This window comes from Ophidiomyces ophidiicola (genome assembly GCF_022830035.1).
Source record: "Ophidiomyces ophidiicola strain CBS 122913 chromosome Unknown scaffold_32, whole genome shotgun sequence".
Lineage (NCBI taxonomy): Eukaryota > Fungi > Ascomycota > Eurotiomycetes > Onygenales > Onygenaceae > Ophidiomyces > Ophidiomyces ophidiicola.
In genome coordinates, this window is record NW_026054672.1 from 124,935 (window position 1) to 145,344 (window position 20,410).

The following is a 20,410-nucleotide window of genomic DNA, read 5'->3' on the forward strand; positions in this document are numbered from 1 at the left end:
ATCCTGGGTTCGACAAAAGGAGACAAAGGAAGACGACGAGATACCATGGTAGAGTGAGCACATTTTGTCAACAGCGTAACGCTCGGCAGATGATACGGATGCAATGATGGAGTGTAGATCTGGCTGAATATCACTGCCACCTCTCGTGTTTCGAAGCCAGATTCAGCTGGTGTTAACGGTTGATGTAAATCAAGTAGCGTACAAGGAATCATAGTGGTTATTTTTCCACAACTTGAAAATTTTATGGCAGTCTTTACAGATTGTCAGAAGCTTCCTGTGATGTCAGCTTTGCCCAGGATGACCCGGGCGGATTAAACGTATTTCCTGTTCGGGAAATGAATACGGAGTTTCAAGAAGAGAGCCAGTTGATTTCATTTCCAACCCCCACCCCCAGGGTTTTCTTTCGAAGTCGATACCTGGTCCAGCCCAGATAGCCTACTGAGTTCGACGAGTGATGATCTTCAAGCGACTGGGGCAAGGAGGGCTGGCCGGTTCGGTGATGAGAGACGGGAGTTAACGGTTCTATGGACCGCTAAGAACTTTTATTTGCTCTGGCATATGGCACCTTTTCTCAAGTATCATTGCTTATTTGAAGACATAATACCTTCTTGTTCTTGCCTCACGCCGCATTTTCTTCTGCTTGTAAAGATATTCCGTTTCTTCACTGAAGGACGTCAACCCCTTTTCAGTTACTCTCTCCCGATATCGTCAGTGGGAGTGTCTCAATCGAGTTTTCCCACAATGGCAGACCCGGTTCTCATGGAGTCAGCTATCCGCGGGATACCCGGCCATGTTGTTCTTCCATTTTCCAGTCGTGTTGTGGATAATTCGCTCATTGATATGGCTGCGAGGATTATTGAAGTTATTTATCGATATCAGCGAAGAGGTAGTGGCACAGAGGGCATACAGTCAGACGTCGGCCTCCTCGCAGGCCTAACACAGGTCTACAGCCATGTTAAAGCAAATAGACCCGTCAAGATGGCCCTGCCTGCTTTTCCATTCAAATCTCCTAACACAAAAGTCAAAGTGCTCGGCCGCCTGCCAGACAAAGCTGAAGAGTTTGCTCTAGCACATATGAACGGGTTGTGCGCCGCTATCAAAGATGTCTACGGCCCTGGGGCAGAACTGATCATTATTTCTGACGGGCTTGTGTATAATGGTAAGCTTGGTGCAAAGCGCTCATAGTCCTGCAATTGCTCATTCCTTTTTGTAACGATCAATAGACCTACTCAGTATTTCGGATGCAGAAGTCTGGTCATATGGCGAAGCCCTCCGGGAACTTGCGGTAGCCAAGGGATTCAGTCATATTAAATTTTCTCGTCTCAATGGTCTTGTGTCCCTGGCTGTTCCTGAAATCCTGGACGAAGTCTCGTACATTGCCAACGCGACTAACTTCCGAGTTGCATTAATGAACAACTTTAGCACTAAGGATTGGGATGTTAGTAGCAAAATACTAGAAGACGAGGATGTTCGCATGACCTATCGTGGATATCTTGAATTTCTTCATACTGACCTTGCCGAGACATACCCCGTCTCAGATCACTTTTCAAAGTCCAATTTCGAGAAAGGTACTGAGAGCATCGCCAAGCAGATGCTCATTCGTGGCCAAGCGTTTGCTCGTGCTGTCAAGGAGAAATTCGCGGACCATGTGCGTCTGTCGATTCACACATCTACCGGCCAAAATAAGGTCTCGATTAGTGTCTTACCTACAGACACAGATTATACGACGCCATGGCACTGTGCTCTCGCCATCAGAGTAGACGGCACAGTGACCAGCAACCATGCTCAAACATTCCGAGACGATCCCACCTTGGAGTTGATATATGAAAACGGCAGGCCATCGTACTTTCGGGAGAAGAGCGACCTCTATACCTGGAGCTCAGGTGCCATCAACATTACCCCTCTGTACCCTTGCGGAGTGATAATCACTCCTGCTGAAGGGCCAGAAAAACTTTCTATGCAAGATATTGACGCACAGAAAGTTCGGGTGCTCTCTGAGATCATTTCTCCCGTCATCTTGCGCGACTTCGCATCCACCACCGAGCGAGAAAGCTTTATTAAAAAGGCATCTGATTTTGGCACTCCCTTGCCATGGAAATTTGGGATATTGCTGGAAGTTAAAGATCGCGGCGCCGATACTCGAGGTCTTAACAACGTTCTTTCCGCGGAATGGATGCCATTCCATTTTGACGGTCTTTTTAAAACAGTAGAGAAGACGAAGGAGGACGGCACGGTCTATAGGCTGCCGAATCCGCCTCGGTTAGGGCCCGCCGCCCGCTATTAAATTATGATTGCTGAAAAATACTAATGGCTGACAATAGATTCCAACTCTTCACGGCTGTGACCCCGTCACCTTCTGACACTGGATTCACGCTCTTTTCCACTTCTACCTTCATTTTCAAGCACCTTCCTGATCATCTTCCAGTTGAAGCCTTAAGAAAACTAACTTGGTCAGTCTCGACGTCTTCTTTTGATAGTACCAAGTTGCACAGCCTGCCTCTTATTATCGATCACCCTACAACCGGAAAACCTTGCCTACGGTACCATGAACCCTGGTTAGAGAGCAAAACGAGCTTCGAGGCGACGTATATCACCATTGACGGCTTAACGCCCGAAGGGTCAAACGACGTGTGCAGCCAGCTCGATAGTTTGCTTCATGACCGTCGCGTTGTGTACTACCACACATGGAATAGGGGTGATATGTTGGTTAGCGATAATGTGTTGACCATGCACACACGTAGCGATTTCCAGGGAGGCACAGACAGAGAGCTATGGAGAATCCACTTTGACTGAGGTCTCCATCAGAGGTGTGTTAAGTCATATTTTGTAGAGTTAAGGAATAGATGTAGCGCAATAGGAAGACGTTTGCCCTTCGAAATTGTACTTACATCAATGTTTTGATATCAAATTCTTAGGCAATTCTTAAAGTACAGATGTGTGCGATACGGCCCGGCCATGAACGAAACACGTGATTATGTAATCCAATAACACTGCTTATCTCCGCCCCGATCGCAACGCGTCAAACTGGAACGCGTCTTGCTTTCCACTTAAAACGGAAAAATCAACTCATCACTCCGTCTTCTCTCCATTCGATCTCCAGAGTACTCACTCAAGATTCCTCTTTTCCGCTCCCTTCTATACGTTCCCTCTCTTTTACAGCCCAAACTGCTACTCGTGATTTACTTTCTCATTTCCCTGAAGCTTTAATTTGCATCAGGCGGGAGCTTTAAGCTACTTACGCGCCTCGACTCTAAAGCTGACGCAAGATGTTCGTGTATAAAAGAGGTATGTCTTGAAAAGCTACACCGTAGCAAACATTGAATAGCTTTGCTACCTTTGTAATTGTGCTTGTGCCGCCCGCCTTCCCACAATACTAAACCCCGCTTTTCATCTAGATGGACGCAAAGAGCGCGTACAGTTTGACAAAATCACGGCTCGTGTCTCAAGACTGTGTTATAGCCTTGATCCAGAACATGTCGATGCTGCTGCTATTACTCAGAAAGTCATCTCGGGAGTCTACCAGGGAGTGACGACAATTGAGCTAGATAATCTTGTATGAATGAAGCCCCACGAGAAGTTATATTTCCATGCCAATGATTTCACAATATAGGCTGCGGAAACTGCTGCATACATGACTGTCACCCACCCTGATTATGCCATCCTTGCTGCTAGAATCGCCGTGTCCAACTTGCACAAGCAAACCAAGAAACAATTTTCGTCCGTTATCGAAGATCTCTATAGATATGTGAACCCAAAGAACAACCGCCCTGCTCCCATGATATCCAGAAAAATATACGATATTGTAATGAAACACGCCGAAGAGCTGAACTCCGCTATCGTTTATGACCGTGATTTCAACTACCAGTACTTTGGGTTCAAGACACTGGAGAGGTCGTATCTACTAAGAATCAACGGCAAAGTTGCTGAACGTCCGCAGCATATGATTATGCGCGTTGCCGTTGGTATTCATCATGAGGACATTGATAAAGCGATTGAGACATACCACCTGATGTCCCAAAAATTTTTTACCCACGCTTCTCCCACACTTTTCAATGCGGGAACACCTCAACCACAGATGGCTTCCTGCTTCCTTATTGATATGAAGGAGGATAGTATTGAGGGGATCTATGATACACTGAAGACATGTGCTCTGATTTCCAAGACTGCTGGGGGTATTGGACTCAACGTTCACCGAATCCGTGCAACTGGCTCCTACATTGCAGGAACAAATGGCTCCTCTAATGGGATCATTCCCATGCTTCGTGTCTTTAACAATACTGCCAGATATGTGGATCAGGGCGGCAATAAACGCCCTGGTGCTTTTGCTATTTATCTTGAACCTTGGCACTCTGACGTATTTGAGTTTTTGGACCTCCGTAAAAATCATGGTAAAGAAGAAGTGAGAGCCCGAGATCTTTTCCTCGCCCTCTGGACTCCCGACTTGTTCATGAAACGGGTTGAGAAGAATGGCGATTGGACACTATTCTGTCCAAACGAGGCATCTGGACTCGCCGATGTCTACGGAGACGAATTCGAGCAGCTATACGAACAGTAAGTCCGTTCTCATTTTAATCATAGCAAATATCCTAACGATGACTGCAGATATGAGAAGGAAGGCCGCGGCCGGAAAACCATCAAGGCTCAAAAGCTCTGGTACGCTATCTTGGAAGCTCAAACCGAGACTGGAAATCCTTTCATGCTTTACAAGGATGCCTGTAATCGGAAGAGCAACCAGAAGAACCTTGGAACTATTAGAAGTTCTAATTTATGTACGGAAATTATTGAGTATACTGCCCCCGATGAAGTCGCCGTGTGCAATCTAGCATCACTTGCTTTGCCAACATACGTTGACGCTATCCGCGGCGAGTACGACTTTGGTAAATTGCACGCAGTCACCCAAGTTGTGGTGCGCAATTTAAACAAGATCATTGATAACAACCACTACCCCGTTCCCGAAGCTCGAAAGAGTAACTTCCGTCATCGCCCAATTGCTCTTGGGGTTCAAGGACTCGCTGATGCCTTCTTGGCTCTACGTTTGCCTTTTGACTCCTCTCAGGCTAAGCAGCTGAATATTCAGATCTTTGAGACAATTTACCATGCCGCTCTGACTGCATCCTGCGAACTTTCAAAGACCGAAGGCCCATACGAAACATATGAAGGTTCTCCTGTTTCTCAGGGAATTTTGCAGTATGATATGTGGAACGTAACACCTTCTGACCTTTGGGATTGGGTTTCTCTTAAGAAAGAAATAGCAAAACACGGTGTACGCAACAGTCTTCTTGTTGCCCCTATGCCCACTGCTAGTACCAGCCAAATCCTTGGCTTCAACGAATGCTTTGAGCCATACACCTCAAATATCTATTCTCGGCGAGTCCTTGCAGGAGAATTCCAAGTTGTTAACCCATGGCTTCTGAAAGATCTTGTTGACCTTGGACTTTGGTCTGACAACATGAAAAATCGCATCATCGCTGATGGTGGCTCAATTCAAAATATTCCCAATATCCCCGATGACATCAAAGCCCTTTACAAGACTGTATGGGAAATTTCTCAGCGGACTATTGTTCAGATGGCTGCAGATCGTGGTGCTTTCATTGATCAATCCCAATCCCTCAATATTCATCTTAAGGAGCCCACAATGGGCAAAATTACTAGCATGCATTTTGCTGGCTGGAAATTAGGTTTGAAAACCGGCATGTACTATCTTCGGACTATGGCTGCTTCTGCCCCAATTCAATTCACGGTTGATCAAGAGCAACTGAAAGTTGCAGATACCAATGTTGCGAGGACAAACGGCTTGGGAAGAAAAAGGATCGGTGCTTCAGGCAGCTACTCTAGCACATATTCTGCCGTCCCAAGGCCAATGTATGATCAAAAACAGCCAAGTGGACCTATTGTCGAATCTCCAACAGCTGAAGACCCGAAGGGCGTTCCTGCGTTCAAACCAGTACCAGCGACAGGCCCACCCGATGAGGAGTTGGGGAAGAAGAAAACCGATACAGCAGACAGCCCAGTTGAAGGAGCTGAAAATTCCGCTGCAGTCACTGCCACCACAAATGGCACCGAGAAGACTCAGACTGAGCAGGATATTTATTCACAAAAGGTGCTACTATGTAAGTGCTTGATCACATATTTGCAGATTTTTCAGTGCTAATGCTTTTTTTTACAAATAATATAGGCAGTATTGAAAACAAAGAAGCATGTGAGATGTGCAGTGGTTAGGTGATGACATATGTGATGTTTTACGACAGTTATTGTAGAGGCTGGTGGCAATCCCTTGTTCCTTTTTCCTTTGTCTACTATATCCCCTTTTTCTGCTTGGCTTAATCATGTCATAGAATATTTTGATGATTATGTTTGTCTTGCCCTCTTCCATACCCTAAATAATATATGACGCGACTGTTTTGAGAGCTCTTTTGCTGGTGTTCTGGGCAATGTGATATAGAAAATAATTATGAAAGCCCCTCTTTTTGTAGATTAATAGGGTCTATTCTGCAATATGGAGTAAACAGATCAACGGTTCTAGGGAAGAGTGCCCTCACGAGGATACTTCAGACTCACTCTTCCATTCTCCTTTGTCCTTAAAGCAGCCATCTGGCCCTGGATAATGGAAGGCATCGCAATCCAATGGATCTTCAATAGCCAGCCATGTGAAAACGCCGAAGAGTGCTCCATTGCATGGTAAAAAAAGGAGCTATGAAACTTGTATAATAGACAAACGGGGAATATTTTAACTACATATCTATTCGACTCGAAACGACAATGCTTGGGGTCAGCAATTGATAATTCAGTCAATATCGCTCAATAGTTGACTTCAGCTAGACTTGGGCATCTGAAACGAGGCACGTGAAAAAAGAAAAAAAAAACACCAATGTCCTGCATTGTTAGTTAGTTACGCTCGTCCAACCAAGAAAACGAAAGAAATATCACAAGTTGGCGCCGATCAATAGCGCTCGCAGAAGGCGAGAAAAGGGAATAGAATAATTAAAAAAAAAAAAAAAAAACATCTTAGCCTTGCCAGGTTGGACGTATAGATCCCCCGGTCCTTTCGCAGCGGCAATGGATGTAAGTTCCGTTTCAAAAGCTTTCTTTGACAGGCCCTTCTGGACGTTTTGAATAATGGAGCAGACGGAAGGAATAATGGGCAAGGATCGTGGTATGCCCGTGTGGAGGCAAATGGCGGTGTTGGCGATCAAAAGCTTGGGCTGCGCACGGGTCGCCCTTTTTTTTTCCTTGCATGAGGGGCGCCCGGTTCCTTGCATGTGGTATTCTTAGCAGCATGCATTCCTTGCCATCAGTTGGTTGACAAGAGCGTTTGTGCCTGTGATGTTTGCTCAGCTTGTCTGGTGTGAGATCCTTGACAAAGCGGCGATCGGCTCAAGATTGGTGGCTGCTGAAACAAAAAAGAGAACCTCCTTGGAAAGTAATGAAAGGATGATTTTTACTTTGTATGGCCAGAAAGAAAAAGGCAAAATCAGGCGTTCTATCAACGAACCTCGAAGAGATACATCCAAAGTCTAAAACCAAACGTCTCCAATAAAGCCCAAAAGATGTTCCATAGAAAAGAACGTCACTCCACGAAAGAACCCCCCTAACATCCCTGTTACTACTCCAATATTTCCCATGTGCTTGACTACCTCCAACTAACAAGAATCCTAGCTTGAAGGAGGTAAGAAAAAAGGGTATCAACAGAGACCGAAATGCCATGAATCATAAGATCATTTCCAGATGTTTCAGAGTGGACAGCTCATGCAAAGAAAGTAGAAGATACAGCCCATTTTAATGTATGTACATATCAAATCGATTGACTTATTTCGGCAGTCAGAGAGGCAAATGCCGACGAATCTGAAATATATGCAACTGTGGCAATAGCGCCAAAAGGATGCGTCCCTAAAATTCCTGCATCGAGAAGCTCGGTAAACTCCATCTCATGAGAACAATGGAAAGCGAAAGTGATGGATAATAAAAAGGGGGACCATAAAGGTCAAGAAGCGAATTTTGTTGAGCAAGACTTTCAGACACTAGAAGCCAGCCTAGTTGTCAAACGACCACTCAACTCCCTTGATACGACCAGCCGCTTCAGGAGCACTGAAAACATGTCGAATTAGTACATATGCATTTAACTATAGATGCAAATAAAGTGGACTTACAAGTTGTAGAACAGCTGGCGGGTCATATCAATCGAGCCGTACGCCTGTAGTGGAAGCAACGTCAGTAACTACCGCCTCATATTTATGGCTCTCGACCGGGCGAACTTACACATTCTGGGCATTTATCCTTCACGACAGCTTTTGCGGTCTTTCCGTTATACTTAATAGTAATAGTCTTTCCGCAGAATGGACTGTTGTTGCTTTGGGTACCCATAAGGGCAGCGGAGATGGCGACTGCATTCTCACCATTGGTGTCAATGTTCGTACCACAAGCACCGAGGCCACCATCATAGAAGGTCATATCGCCCGAAAATGTCTGACCACCACCGACGCTGCCACCGCTTGGTTGTTGCTGTTGCTGTTGGGGAGGTGGCTGCTGTTTGACTGGAGGCTTGGTCTCTGGGGTTGGACTTGGGGCTGGCAGATTGATGACAGGTGGAAGAGCTGTAGTTGTCGGTGGTGGTGGTGGGGGAGCTGGTGTGGATGGAGGAGGTGGAGGAGGCGCTGGGGTGGAGCTTGGTGGAGGAGGAGGAGGAGGAGGAGGAGCAGGGGTGCTCTCTGCAGGCTTAGAGCTGGAGGCTGGGGTCGTACTTGGGGGAGGCGGCGGTGGAGGAGGGGTACTCTCTTCTGGCTTCGAGCTGGCGATTGGAATAGAAGTTGTAGTTATCGATGGGAGGGGCGCTGGTGATTGTTCCATAGATGGGGTGATCTGTGGAGGAGGAACTGTCTGGGGAGCACCAGGAGGTCCGTCAACGGTAACAGTGAGTCGAACGGTCTCGATAACAAGATCAGTCACGGTTTCCCAAACAATCACACGTTTGTTGAGAGGAGCAGCGGTGGCGAACGAGGCGTAGAGGCCTGCCGCGGCAGTGAGAGCCTTCAGAAGTGATGGGGCCATTGCGAGTATGCGGTGTTATTGCAACGAAGATGCGTCTATAAACAACGATTTTCTTGGGCTGGTCTGGCTCCGGGGGTAGCAAGAGAACTGGCTCTTTGCGAAAGTTGCAGGGTATGGTAGAAGAAAATAAAAGGCAGCTGAATCGAACCGGGCGATCCAGGGGTTGAAAAGAAGGTTAGGCGGGTTGGACAGAGCAATCAAAGAGTGAATTGCGGCTGTCTAGCTAGTAGTCTCGAGGAAGCTCGCAAAAAAGCGGGATCGTGTTTTAGTTCCGTGTAGAACGGTGGATGTTTTGGATTCAGTATGAAACTCGACGGACTCTAAGGAGTGCAGTCAGACGAGGCTGAGTGAGAGGGCCGCGATGGCCAGCGTGAATTGACAAAAGTCGGGAAGGGAAGAAAGAAAGACTGGACAGTCGTCAAGACAGAGAGAGTGTGTGGGGGGGAAAAGAGAGGAAGCGAGCGTGGAAAAGGAGAGAAAGACGCGGCTTAAGAAGGCGAGCCGACGCTGCTGCGGCCCAAAGCAGGCTAGCGTGTGCCAAGAAGGGGCAAGCGGCGGTGCCCCGCGCTAATTGGCTGGTGGCGGCCCTGACTAGACCGTATCCGGCCGCCCCGCCAGCGCAGCTGAGTCGTGGCGCCGGCCCGCGCTGCAGCCAATCACCGCGCCGCCCTGGCTGTTTCATCGTGATGACGGGGCACCCGCGGCGCGCAGCCTCGTCACGGTGGGTATGCCTGCGTGGTATCGATTGGCTTTCGTTCTGCTCCACGATCTGAATTTTGCCTGCGTTGGAACCCGCCAGTTCTAGCCCAGCGTCTGCCGGCAAACCGTACGCCCGTACGAGCCGGCAACGGACCCCTCAGTGATTGCATCATCTACAGAGTACGCTGCACGCAGCCTCGATGACTTGGACGAGAGGATGCACAAGATGGAGGGGCGGAAAGTCCATTCCAGCCGCGGCGAAGGACGAGAAAGCTGGCACCATCCGTCTGGCAGTGTGCCACGGCACACGCAGTACTCCTGCCGGACTCTGTCGGGCTCGCGTAAATTGCCGTAATCAATGCATCCAATGAAGGCCTCATCCCGAAACTTCCCCTCCGTATTCTGGCCGTCACACTCGCGTATCCCCATGCAAGCCTGGCTGCAGTGAGAAATTGGCTACCCTTTGTCACCCGGCCCAAAAAGCAAAGATATCGCTTTCCTCTCGTCCTTTCTGATGCCGCGCCTGGAGCACGGGGCTGGCCGGCTCCCAACCACCTTTGTCCGGCACCATTCTCGCCTTACATGAACCTTCATCCGATCCATATGCCCATTATTCTCACTCCCAACCGCCTCTCCGGGTCGCCGATGGAAGATGCCCAGGGCTAGAATGTCGGGCACAAGTCCAGGCTGGTTCCATACCGGATAATCCTTGACCGAAGACTTGTTTCACGGCGACAGGTCCACCAGGGTGGTGGGGATCAAAGAAGACGAAAAATCGGTGCAAAAAGGCGGGCAAACGACTGTGCGCTCCACACGTGGCGACATGCGCTTTGAAACAGAACAAGCAGAAGGAATCTGAGGGTCTGCGCCGCCCGAGAAGCAATCAGAATTCTTCAAATTAACTCGAGGGCATTGCTGGGTTTTTTTGAGTGGATAAAAGTGCAATTTTTGCTTGGCTGGAAGACTTTGGCCCCCTACCGGCCCTTTCGGATAAGAAAAACAAGATGCAGACAGTCTCGACCGACTTGGCGATATGCTGAGGGGGGCGTGGGGCCTTTTGCGGATTCGAGTACTTATTCCCGTCATTATTGCTCTTTTTTGTGTCCAGATGTGATGAGAATAGGCCCAATCCACTTGTTTGTGTTTTATCCGGAGAATGACTTTTTCCCTTCTGTTTGCTGGTTCTGTGGAATCCTTCCACGCTACGGAGTAGTTATGTAGTTGACCGACAGCCTGCTATCCTTTGAGTCGTTGACCACCACTACAGTTTCTTGTTGGTCCGGGAACCATGGTACTTTTACAACTACTTCAGCATGGAATTGTGCTACAGATGCAGAAATTAATGTAGTGTCTATTAATTATGGGTGTTTTGTGAATATTATGTAGTGGTGGGGTAGCGTTCTCGGAAGGATGCACCATAGGCTGGCTGGCAATTATCCTTCTGAAAGAGAATGCATTTAGCAGCATTGATGCCACTGATGGCCCATTTCTGCTGTCATCCACCCATGGTTGCCAATCACTGATTTGGCAAACCGGACTCATAATCTGTGTATATTCCCAATACTCAGAATACCACCCAGGAAATTTCCAATCAAGAATTCCACTGATTCGATACCCTTCATCCACCGTGGGTATATACCGAGGAGCGGGAGTACGGAAGCATGCCAAAGAGCAGATCCTCGTAACGCTGCCCGCCAAAGCGAATGTAGCGCTCACAGATTCGGGATCGTAACTGCACGTCGGATTGAATAGGGTGCTTCGATCTTGGTTTGTGTGCGATTTTTCGCAGTTTGGCGATCATTTCCCAGGTTTGATGGCAGACTGGTTCTTTGGTCTCATCGTCCAGGTATATGGTACCCTTCAGTAGATTTGGCATAGATAACATCACGTACAGGGACGGATGTGAGTTTTGATACAAGTCTCATTGCTTCTGCCTCGCAAGGTCGTACGGATTTGCCAGATTTAGAAGTATACGATTGATCGTGTGTTAAGAGGACTCTCCCATTTGCTGGGTGAGTACAGTGATCTCTTCTTTGTTAGAGGGAGTCTCTGAATGGATTATTAACATGCCTCTTGAACGGTTTCTCCATCATGTAGATTTCTTAACTTGTAGGGAACACCTTGGATAGGAGGAGCGGCCATTTTGCTAGATTGCGACATCGTAGTCACACATGTTTCGCCCACACTGGGCAACAACTGCTTTTCTTATGTGCTAGAAGAGATTCCGAGAGAGAGTTGATCAATAAGTTGGGATTTGGACTGGCCTAAACCAACCGGACTCTGCACAGTCTCACTTTTCGTCTCATGTAGTTAAGTTCAAGCTTCAAGGCATGCTTCAATGGTTTTCTTGGGAAAATATGCATATTTTTTAATTTTTCAAAGTGAGTGAGAGGAAGAAATTCCCACGCCATTATCACAGATTTGGTGGCAGATCTGTGCGGGCATTTTGCCATACTCTTGGGTTTCAACTTGGCGGTGCAATCTCCACAAGCCATGCATGCCCTGCCTGTGTTTGTCCCCAGCCTGCTGCTCCTTGTTTCTCACTCTCTTATGGAAGACATAAGGCTAGGCCAAACAATTAGTAGACTCATGTATCTGTATCTTCCCAATTTTGTTCCTGCTCTGTTCTGATCAATGCTTGCACGCTGATGGAGCGGTGTGCGCTTGCCGAGAAGATCGCTCATGTAATCGCTGCTTACCCTTCTCGGGCAGAGCTTGACACCCACGACACCCATACAGTACAGAGAGTTAAAAAAAACAAGAATAACTACTTAACTGAGGAGTTTTGTTTATCATAAAATGTTCATTATGTGCCTAAAAGCAATGGCTAGAACATCTCACACTTTCGAAATACAGGTCAGGACATATGAGTGCAGAAGAACTATGCCGCCATACCATGTACATGAAGCAGAAAAGAAAAAGATCAAATCATGACGTGATCATAGCAAATCCGCCCACCAAATCCGAATCCGACCAGTGAATAACGCCGTGTGAAGACCATAACCGACAGACGCCTCCGAGATGAATGATTTGCGAACAGAGCGCCGACTGTGAAAGGGGATAGGATATCGCGGCAATCATAAGCTTCGAAAGGAAAACAATAGCGGGGAAAATAAACAATAAAAAATTGTGGTCTTTTTTTTAGAACCAGTCTCCATGGTCTTTCATGGCCTCAGCGACCTTGATAAAACCGGCGATGTTGCTTCCAATAACCAAAGACGGAAGTTGGCCTTCGTTCAAGCACGTGTAGTTTTCAGCAGTCTTGACACCAGTTTCGAAGCAGACCCTCATGATGTCCTTCAATTTCTGATCGACCTCCTCAGCAGTCCAGGTTAATCGCTGAGAGTTCTGAGCCATCTCGAGACCACTGACGGCAACACCACCGGCGTTGGCGGCCTTTCCGGGTGCGTACCAAACGGCGCCTCCCTTCTTGTGCAGCTGACGATGAGCCTCGAAATGTTCAATGGCGGCGAGTGTGCAGCCCATGTTGGAGCCTTCTGCGATGTACTTGCATCCGTTCTGGATCAAACCCTGAGCTTCTGGGCCGGAAACTTCGTTCTGAGTAGCGCAAGGAAGAGCTACTTCAACCTTGCCAACGTGCAACCACGGACGGGCACCTTCGATATACACGCATTTATCTTTGAAGTTTGGTGCGTCGGCGAGCACGGAAAGCTGTTTGCGCTGGTCTTTGAGTTCCTGAATTTCATAAATCTCCTCTGGAGTAATGAACTCTCCCTCACGAGCAACAAGAGAGCCTTTGCTGTCCGAGATGGAGACGACAGTTCCTCCAAATTCGATGACTTTCAAGGCCGCGTACTGGGCAACGTTTCCAGAACCAGAGATAGCGACGCGCTTTCCCTCGAAAGTCTCAGCACCATTGGTGGCGTACTGGATCATGTGTTGAACATACTGTTGTTGTATGTTAGAGGGCGTGGCAGATATTTTTGTCTGTTGGATACACTTACATAGACGAGGCCATAACCAGTGGCTTCAGGGCGGATCAAAGAGCCACCCCAGCTGATGCCCTTTCCAGTCAAAACACCCTCCCAGATGTGTCTCTGCCTTTTATAGGCACCGAAGAGGAAACCAATTTCACGGCCTCCAACACCAATATCGCCAGCAGGGACATCAATGTCTGCACCAATATGCTTGCTCAACTCCATCATGAAGGCGCTGCAAAATTTCCTGATCTCATTGTCAGACTTGCCCTTGGGATCGAAATCAGCACCACCTTTTCCACCACCCATGTTCACTAGGATTATAATTAGCTCCTGCTTCTTGGGTACACGCGTTCCACATGTCATGACTTACATCCAGTAAGAGCATTTTTGAAGATCTGCTCAAAACCTAGGAACTTTAGGATGGACATGTTTACTGTGGGATGGAATCGAAGGCCACCCTTGTACGGGCCAAGGGCGGAGTTGAACTGGACACGATAGCCACGGTTGACTTCGAGCTGTTGTCATTTCGTTAGGTGCTGTGTGTGGGGAAAGAGGGCATATTCGCGAGCTGTTTGCTTACCTCTCCCTTGTCATTTTCCCAAGTGACGCGGAACTGGATGGTACGCTCGGGAATGGAAGCAACGTGAAGTGCCTTACGGTACTCCGGGTGCTTCTCGAAAATGGTGGAGTTTTCAAGAGACGAGGCCAATTCTACACCATACGTCTGCAATTAGCCACACGCTGCTCAGCTCATCAAGGCATTGGGGTCGCTTCTGACTCTCATTCCCACTGTTGCCAGAAAGAAACGGGCCAGAGAGGTTGCTCCAACAGCTCCCTATCATGCGCAAAGCAGAAGGCGTGCATGAACATACCTTTATAAGCCTGCTCGAACTCTGGCTCAATTGGGAGGTGTGACATGGTTGCAATTCACAGCTCTCCTTTCGACACTGGGTATGCTTGTTGAAGGATGGTGGTCTAGGGGAGGAAAGTTCAGAACGCGGGGGAGAAAGAGTTGAATGAGGTGAGCTCCAGAAAAACAAGCTTTAGCGCGTGTGCGAACCAGCAATGTGTTTTCTGTGGGTGAGGCAAATGAACTAAGAATAACGCCTGACTGGGAGCAAACAGGCAATGAGAGAGAAAGCGAGAGATAACGGTGGAAAGAAACAGAGGGCACACATGTGGGCAGAGAGAGTACTTATCAGTGCCGGCAAGCTCCTACGGGGGTCCAGCAGCTATGACGGATGCGGCAGGGCTCCTTTTGCTTCATTATCTCTCGCAAATCAGATACAGCGGTTCATCATCTGCTTAGCATTGGCTATTAGGCCATTCTGGTATGGGGGCGGGCGCGAGTGAATACTAATCGCCGCCGTTTTACCTGTGATTATCGTGCGGCGGTCCCTTTGTCTCCGCTCAGTTTCCCGCTTTCCCTGAGATTGCGCTGCCAGGCTCCCGGGCAAATAGGAAGCTAGGCTAGCGTCGTGGACTCTTATTTTCCCTTTTTTTTTTTTGGCCCGACTGCCGTGGCCCAAATGCAGCCTCCGTTCCCGCGGCATTGCGATCTCGGGCCCTCTGAGCAAGACCAGTTTGAGGCCGGCGGGCCAAAGGGATGATTTTGTTTCTACATCACAGCCATCCGCCGCTGCCTTTCACGGGCAGCGGCGAGCGGCAGTTCTCCCGTGGTCTTTTGTTTTTTTGTTATCTTATCAGCGGAGAGTTCCCGGATTTGCCTATCTCTGCACGTTTGGCCGGCAGTGGAGCTTAAGAGTCCGCCAGGTGGGACCTACAGTAGTTTGTTACGAGGGTTGTTGTTGGACAGAATCATGGCGGGCAACGTCAAAGGGGGTCCGGGGGCGACGATCGGGTGGGTTCAGTGATACCGTGCTGATGCCTGACGGCCGGCACCGTAGCATTCCTACATACAATATACTCCGTACTGGTGATTATTCTCCTGCTGGTCAGCGCTGCGTTGCCTCGCCCGCCGCGCGAAGGCCAAGCAGGCTGCTTTGGGCCGCCGTAGTCAGCAGCCGGATAAGCGCCGATGACGTCGTCGGCACATGCCCGCCCGAACGCGCTGCGCACGCGACTCTACGGGGCACCGATCGCCTCTTCTGCGATATTCGGCCTGTCTCTGGATAGTCGATATGGCGCTGGATGAGCTGCAGCAGCATGCCGGCCAGCGCGCAGCCACCCACACCAAGCAGCCCGGAGCGCCGTTCCGTCCCAATATCCAGCCGTCGCCCGCACATGGCCGATTGCGGAACCCAAGATGCGAGCTAGCTATGTACGGCCTCGCTAGCGAGAGCTAGTTGCCGCGCACACACCCGCACACTGGCCCTCAAGCTTTTCAAACAATCAAAGTATTAGTTAATATTTAAATTACTCAATCCCATTACTTCGCGTGTGCCTCCCCCCCACCCCGCAGATAACAGCCCGGCTCGCGTCCGGGATTCCACGATATGCACGGCCGCCCATTGGCCAGCCCTATGCCTTGGCTGGCTGCGACCAGCGACGCAACAAAGAAAGGCCCGGCGGTCGCGGGCCTCGGGTGAGATCGGAGTGCGCCCGCGAAGTCGGCCGGTCTGTTGATCGTCGGTGTCGTTGCTACTGTTGGAACGCGGGCCGTCTTTGATGGCGGTGGCACTGAGGGTACCTACTTGGCTACCTAGTTACCTACCTGGCAGTGGGCAGACCAAAGGAACTAGGAGGATTTTGCGACATTTTTTTTTTTTTTTGCTGAGGCTGTACGGAGTAGTGTGGCCTGATAGCGATTTAAGTACGAGTAGGTAGAAGGAAGCCAAACAAGCAACGATGGTGCGCAGTAGATTATTGGACACTATGTTGGTCGTGATTCGACTGAGGGAAGGGGGCGACGGGATCATCATCCTTTAGTTAGCGAACTATGGCCCCCCACGCACGCACAGATCTCGATCCTATACGGAGTGTAGTGATGTTTATGCACGCTGGCGCCTCGAGTCATCCCACCAGCACTGCCCTCTCGGGCAAGTCGGCACGTGTCGCGCGAGATCACGCATTTCGGGCGAGCAGAGGCGTCTCTCTAGAGACGATATGGCTCCATGTCGACCAATATGTAACTACTCCGATGTACGGCTCCAATGCCCTGCGAAACAACATCTAGCCAAAAGACAAGCACCCGATGGATTAAGAACACATCGGATTCAATACGGCTTGGGGAACTCATCAATTCAATAAATTACTATTGACTATAGGTGAACCCAATACACCGTCACTGTTCTAGAACCTATTCTCCCAATAGCGGGCTTCCAAAGCCTTCTAGGGCATCCAAGACACCCTCCAAATACAAGGAAGGACTCATTCTAGTCAAAATTAATCGACCATGGGCGGATCTGAAGCTATCCGCGCGAGGTACTTCATAGGCTAGCTGAAAGCAAAGATAAGGAGCTTATCTTTGAAGCACTAGGATCTTGTTCGCTGGGCATGACTATAAAAGGGGCGCATATTCACCCCTGGTTATGCCTCCATGTCATGTATGCCTGCGCAAACTGTTCAGCATCCTTCTCATGCTCAGCAAAATTTCCAAAAGCAGTCGCTGCATCGTTTAGTGCTATCCCGGCTGTGTCACCATTGCACATGGTACCCAGGTTCAGAATTGGAACCATACTCGGCCTTCCATGCGCACAGTAGAAGGGAAACACGCACTGGGCCAACTTCGCGATAAGGGTTCCGCACTCCTTATTACGCAGCTTGTCGTTGAACATGATCGATGACCGGCAGGCACGGGAGTTGAGAAGCTCAATGATCCCGCGAGGGCACTGGGAGATCAATTGCGGCCAGGGTGCAGGTTCGCTGTTTGACTCCAAAGCTCTGGGCTTTGGAGTGACTCCGGTATCTTTGCGCGTCCAGATCTCTGAGCGAAGCATGTCGATGGCAAGCTTGGGCTCTGTTCTGCATCTTTCATATATGAGAGTGGGGAGGGCGGATATCTTGACGGCAGAATACTGTGACTGTGTCTCTTCTCTGGATACAGAGTAAAGACAGCCCCAAGAAGCGAAGTAGTCGGACTGGGAAGTGAAAAGCTGCGCCTCTTGGGAAGAAACTTTGAATGATATTGGTTGAGAGAGAGAGGTGGTGTCTACTGTCTGTGAACATACTTCAATGAAGAGCTGCTCAACGTTGATTCGCTCGTCTGCTGCATGTTGGTCAACGAGGACCAAGACTTGTTGGTCGTCACCAGCTTCACTCGGCCGAACGGCCATTCTCAAAAGTATGAACTTCTTGTCCACCTGTGCGAGAACCTTGGCCTTGGCAAGCCCAGCCTTCGTAAGCCGCCCATTGAACGAGAAAGAGAAATCGCTGGTATTGCCTGCCCCATTCCGTAATTTGGCGGCAAATCCGTTATCTCCCTGTTCCGGATGGATGGGCGTGGCAGGCCTGAGGGATGGTATTGGATATTCGGGCAAGCGGAAAACAGGATTCTCCCAATTTTGGAGGACAGAGTCGATCCATGGAGTTGGGGCGGGGGACTGCGACTGGTCTCGTTTGGATTTTACTGACAATTGCGAAGTCGCACTTATGGGGCGGAATGGTATAGGTCCAGTGCTCTGTAATGGCATGGTCTGCCCAGTGCGCTTGTTTATATGAAGGACTTTTTTCGAAACGGGACTCATCCACACGATCACATGATTCGAAGGGTCTTGCTCAATACTGTCAGCCTCTGCCACCCTGGGTGGCAGCGTTTCCGTTTGCGTTTCCAGAGCTGTATGATCTAAGGGCGTGCTCTCACACAATTCTGTGGATATTGGGGTGGTAGGAAAGGACGCGGGACGCAAGGATTCTTTCAGACGTCGTCCCTCTCCACTTTCGCTGTCAGGCAATTTGTCAAGAGAGGTTATTGATTTACTCTTCCTACGCGGTAATCCGCCGCATATTTCTTCCAAAATATCTTTATTTTTTCCTGCTTTTATTCTTGACCAACTTGCAAGGTCTGGTCGTAGAGTGCCTGGGGGCATGCGGCTTGATTGAGGACGATTGGGTAGTTTGAGAAGAGGGTTCAAAAAGTCTTCCTGGGTTGTTTGAACATCCCCAACCACAACAGCCGGATTGGTGGTGGTACAGCATTTAGGTCTTTTGGAAGGCTGGTATTCCTTATTTTCTGCCTCAACCACGTTTTCCTGTGGCCTCTTTTCACCTCTTCGACACCGAGGCGTTGAAAAGTTATATTGCTCAAGAAACTGGCAGATCATGGCATTGAGTACGCTGAGAATATTTTCAAGAGATTTCTCTGAGCTCAACGGCCCACTTTTTTCATTAATTATTTCGCTTTGCTTTTTCAAGTCTATTCGAATGTAGAACATAGGCCAGCGGTTCACGCCTTTTGCATGAGCCCTGTACCCCTTTTCCAGCTGACCTCGACCTCCTTTTTGGATATCCCCTAAATTCAACCCTTGAAGTTCATCGGCTATTTCGGGTGGGCAGTAGTCCTCCGCTCCGAAGCTGGACTTTGTGAACAATCGGTTGATTTCGTCGTAGAGAACATTGGCATTGGATTGTTGATTCAGCGGGTTGATCCCAAAAGATATAAATTGAACTTGTTTGGTTGGACTAGGCACGAGAGAGATTGCAGATCGTACTGAAATACCAGACGCTCGTGCCGAGGCTGAGACCCATGACCCAAATTCCGTAGAAGATATATACCCTACTTGGGAAAGAATTGAGGCCACTTGAGCAATGTCGAGAATAGCTCTATCCGTAGGCTCGTCTTGTGACTTTTTCTGATCTGATCTCTTCTTCCGGCCTCGGATTATTGTCTTTCGAGATTTTGAGGAATCCTCAAATATAAGTTTTATTGGGTTCTGAAATGCAATCAATAGACTCGTCAATAAGCGCGTGAGCTCATCCCATTCCTTGTCTATATCTCCATTTCTTTGCAGCGACAAGGCGCGATGCTTTACTCGAACAGGCAGGTTACCAAACAAATTAGTTACAATTACCTTAGTACCATGTTCATAGGCTAAGTCGTATTTCGCCGGAGCTGGACAGAGTCTAGAAATTGTGTTTGACTGGTGATACGTTACGGAATTGGTCGTAGCATCTGCTCTATGGCGGGATGTTATTGAGACCAAGGCAAGGGAGGCCAATGATGAGAGGAAAATGCCGCTACGACCATAGACTTCATGTGTGCACTCAAATTTCGATGTATCTACGGTAGATGAACATCAGTTGCGGCTCTCACTGTAGTTCTCTTCTGGAAAAGGGTCGACGATTTTGCATACGGTAAAGCTTTCCTAAGCCCCCTCCGTCCTTAAACTCCAATGACGGTATGCCGATGCCGTCATCCTCGACCACACAGCCACCTTTTTGATAATCAACAGTAACAGCTATCGTATGGGCCGCCGCATCCAACGAATTCTTAACCAGTTCTAAGACAACGCTGTTCAGACTGATGATTGTGGTGGACGATTTGATCTGCGCAGCAACTTTTGTAGGTAAAGGTCGAATGGGAAGTGCTGAAGAAGTCATCATGCAAGTTCAGTACTCAAATTTTCCAACCGCCCAACCAAACTTGGGAACCCAAAGGGCCTAGTTAAGACCCTTGTTATAATTTTCCGGTTCGACGATCGAGAATTTTGATCTCATAGATCATTTATTGACAGCGAAAGAAGTCCATCTCACGCTGAGAAGGTTCAGCATGACTGGGAGCATATGAATTTGACGACGAAGACAACAACAACGACAACAACAGCGCT

General features: G+C 48.7%; 5 protein-coding genes across 5 annotated transcripts; 2 read left to right on the forward strand and 3 right to left on the reverse strand.

Moving 5' to 3' along the window:
- Positions 1 to 741: 741 nt before the first annotated feature.
- On the forward strand, positions 742 to 2,793 carry LOZ57_005817 (uncharacterized protein; the record flags this gene model as incomplete). Its single annotated transcript, XM_049254843.1, has 3 exons — positions 742 to 1,159; positions 1,224 to 2,259; positions 2,322 to 2,793. 3 exons carry the CDS (start codon positions 742 to 744, stop codon positions 2,791 to 2,793), a joined length of 1,926 nt encoding a protein of 641 aa, XP_049106183.1.
- Positions 2,794 to 3,266: 473 nt separating this feature from the next.
- Positions 3,267 to 6,219, forward strand: RNR1 (ribonucleotide-diphosphate reductase subunit rnr1; the record flags this gene model as incomplete). Its single annotated transcript, XM_049254844.1, has 5 exons — positions 3,267 to 3,285; positions 3,396 to 3,553; positions 3,611 to 4,551; positions 4,603 to 6,110; positions 6,176 to 6,219. The coding sequence occupies 5 exons, from the start codon at positions 3,267 to 3,269 to the stop codon at positions 6,217 to 6,219; spliced, it is 2,670 nt and encodes an 889-aa protein (XP_049106184.1).
- Positions 6,220 to 8,030: 1,811 nt separating this feature from the next.
- Positions 8,031 to 9,045, reverse strand: LOZ57_005819 (uncharacterized protein; the record flags this gene model as incomplete). The annotated part of the gene is made up of 3 exons (XM_049254845.1): positions 8,031 to 8,085; positions 8,148 to 8,191; positions 8,257 to 9,045. The coding sequence occupies 3 exons, from the start codon at positions 9,043 to 9,045 to the stop codon at positions 8,031 to 8,033; spliced, it is 888 nt and encodes a 295-aa protein (XP_049106185.1).
- Positions 9,046 to 12,885: 3,840 nt separating this feature from the next.
- GDH3 (NADP-dependent glutamate dehydrogenase) lies at positions 12,886 to 14,603 on the reverse strand (the record flags this gene model as incomplete). Its single annotated transcript, XM_049254846.1, has 5 exons — positions 12,886 to 13,653; positions 13,710 to 13,996; positions 14,056 to 14,200; positions 14,266 to 14,396; positions 14,558 to 14,603. 5 exons carry the CDS (start codon positions 14,601 to 14,603, stop codon positions 12,886 to 12,888), a joined length of 1,377 nt encoding a protein of 458 aa, XP_049106186.1.
- A 2,561-nt stretch (positions 14,604 to 17,164) lies between these two features.
- Positions 17,165 to 20,183, reverse strand: MLH3 (DNA mismatch repair protein; the record flags this gene model as incomplete). The annotated part of the gene is made up of 2 exons (XM_049254847.1): positions 17,165 to 19,863; positions 19,937 to 20,183. 2 exons carry the CDS (start codon positions 20,181 to 20,183, stop codon positions 17,165 to 17,167), a joined length of 2,946 nt encoding a protein of 981 aa, XP_049106187.1.
- Between the last annotated feature and the right edge of the window lie 227 nt (positions 20,184 to 20,410).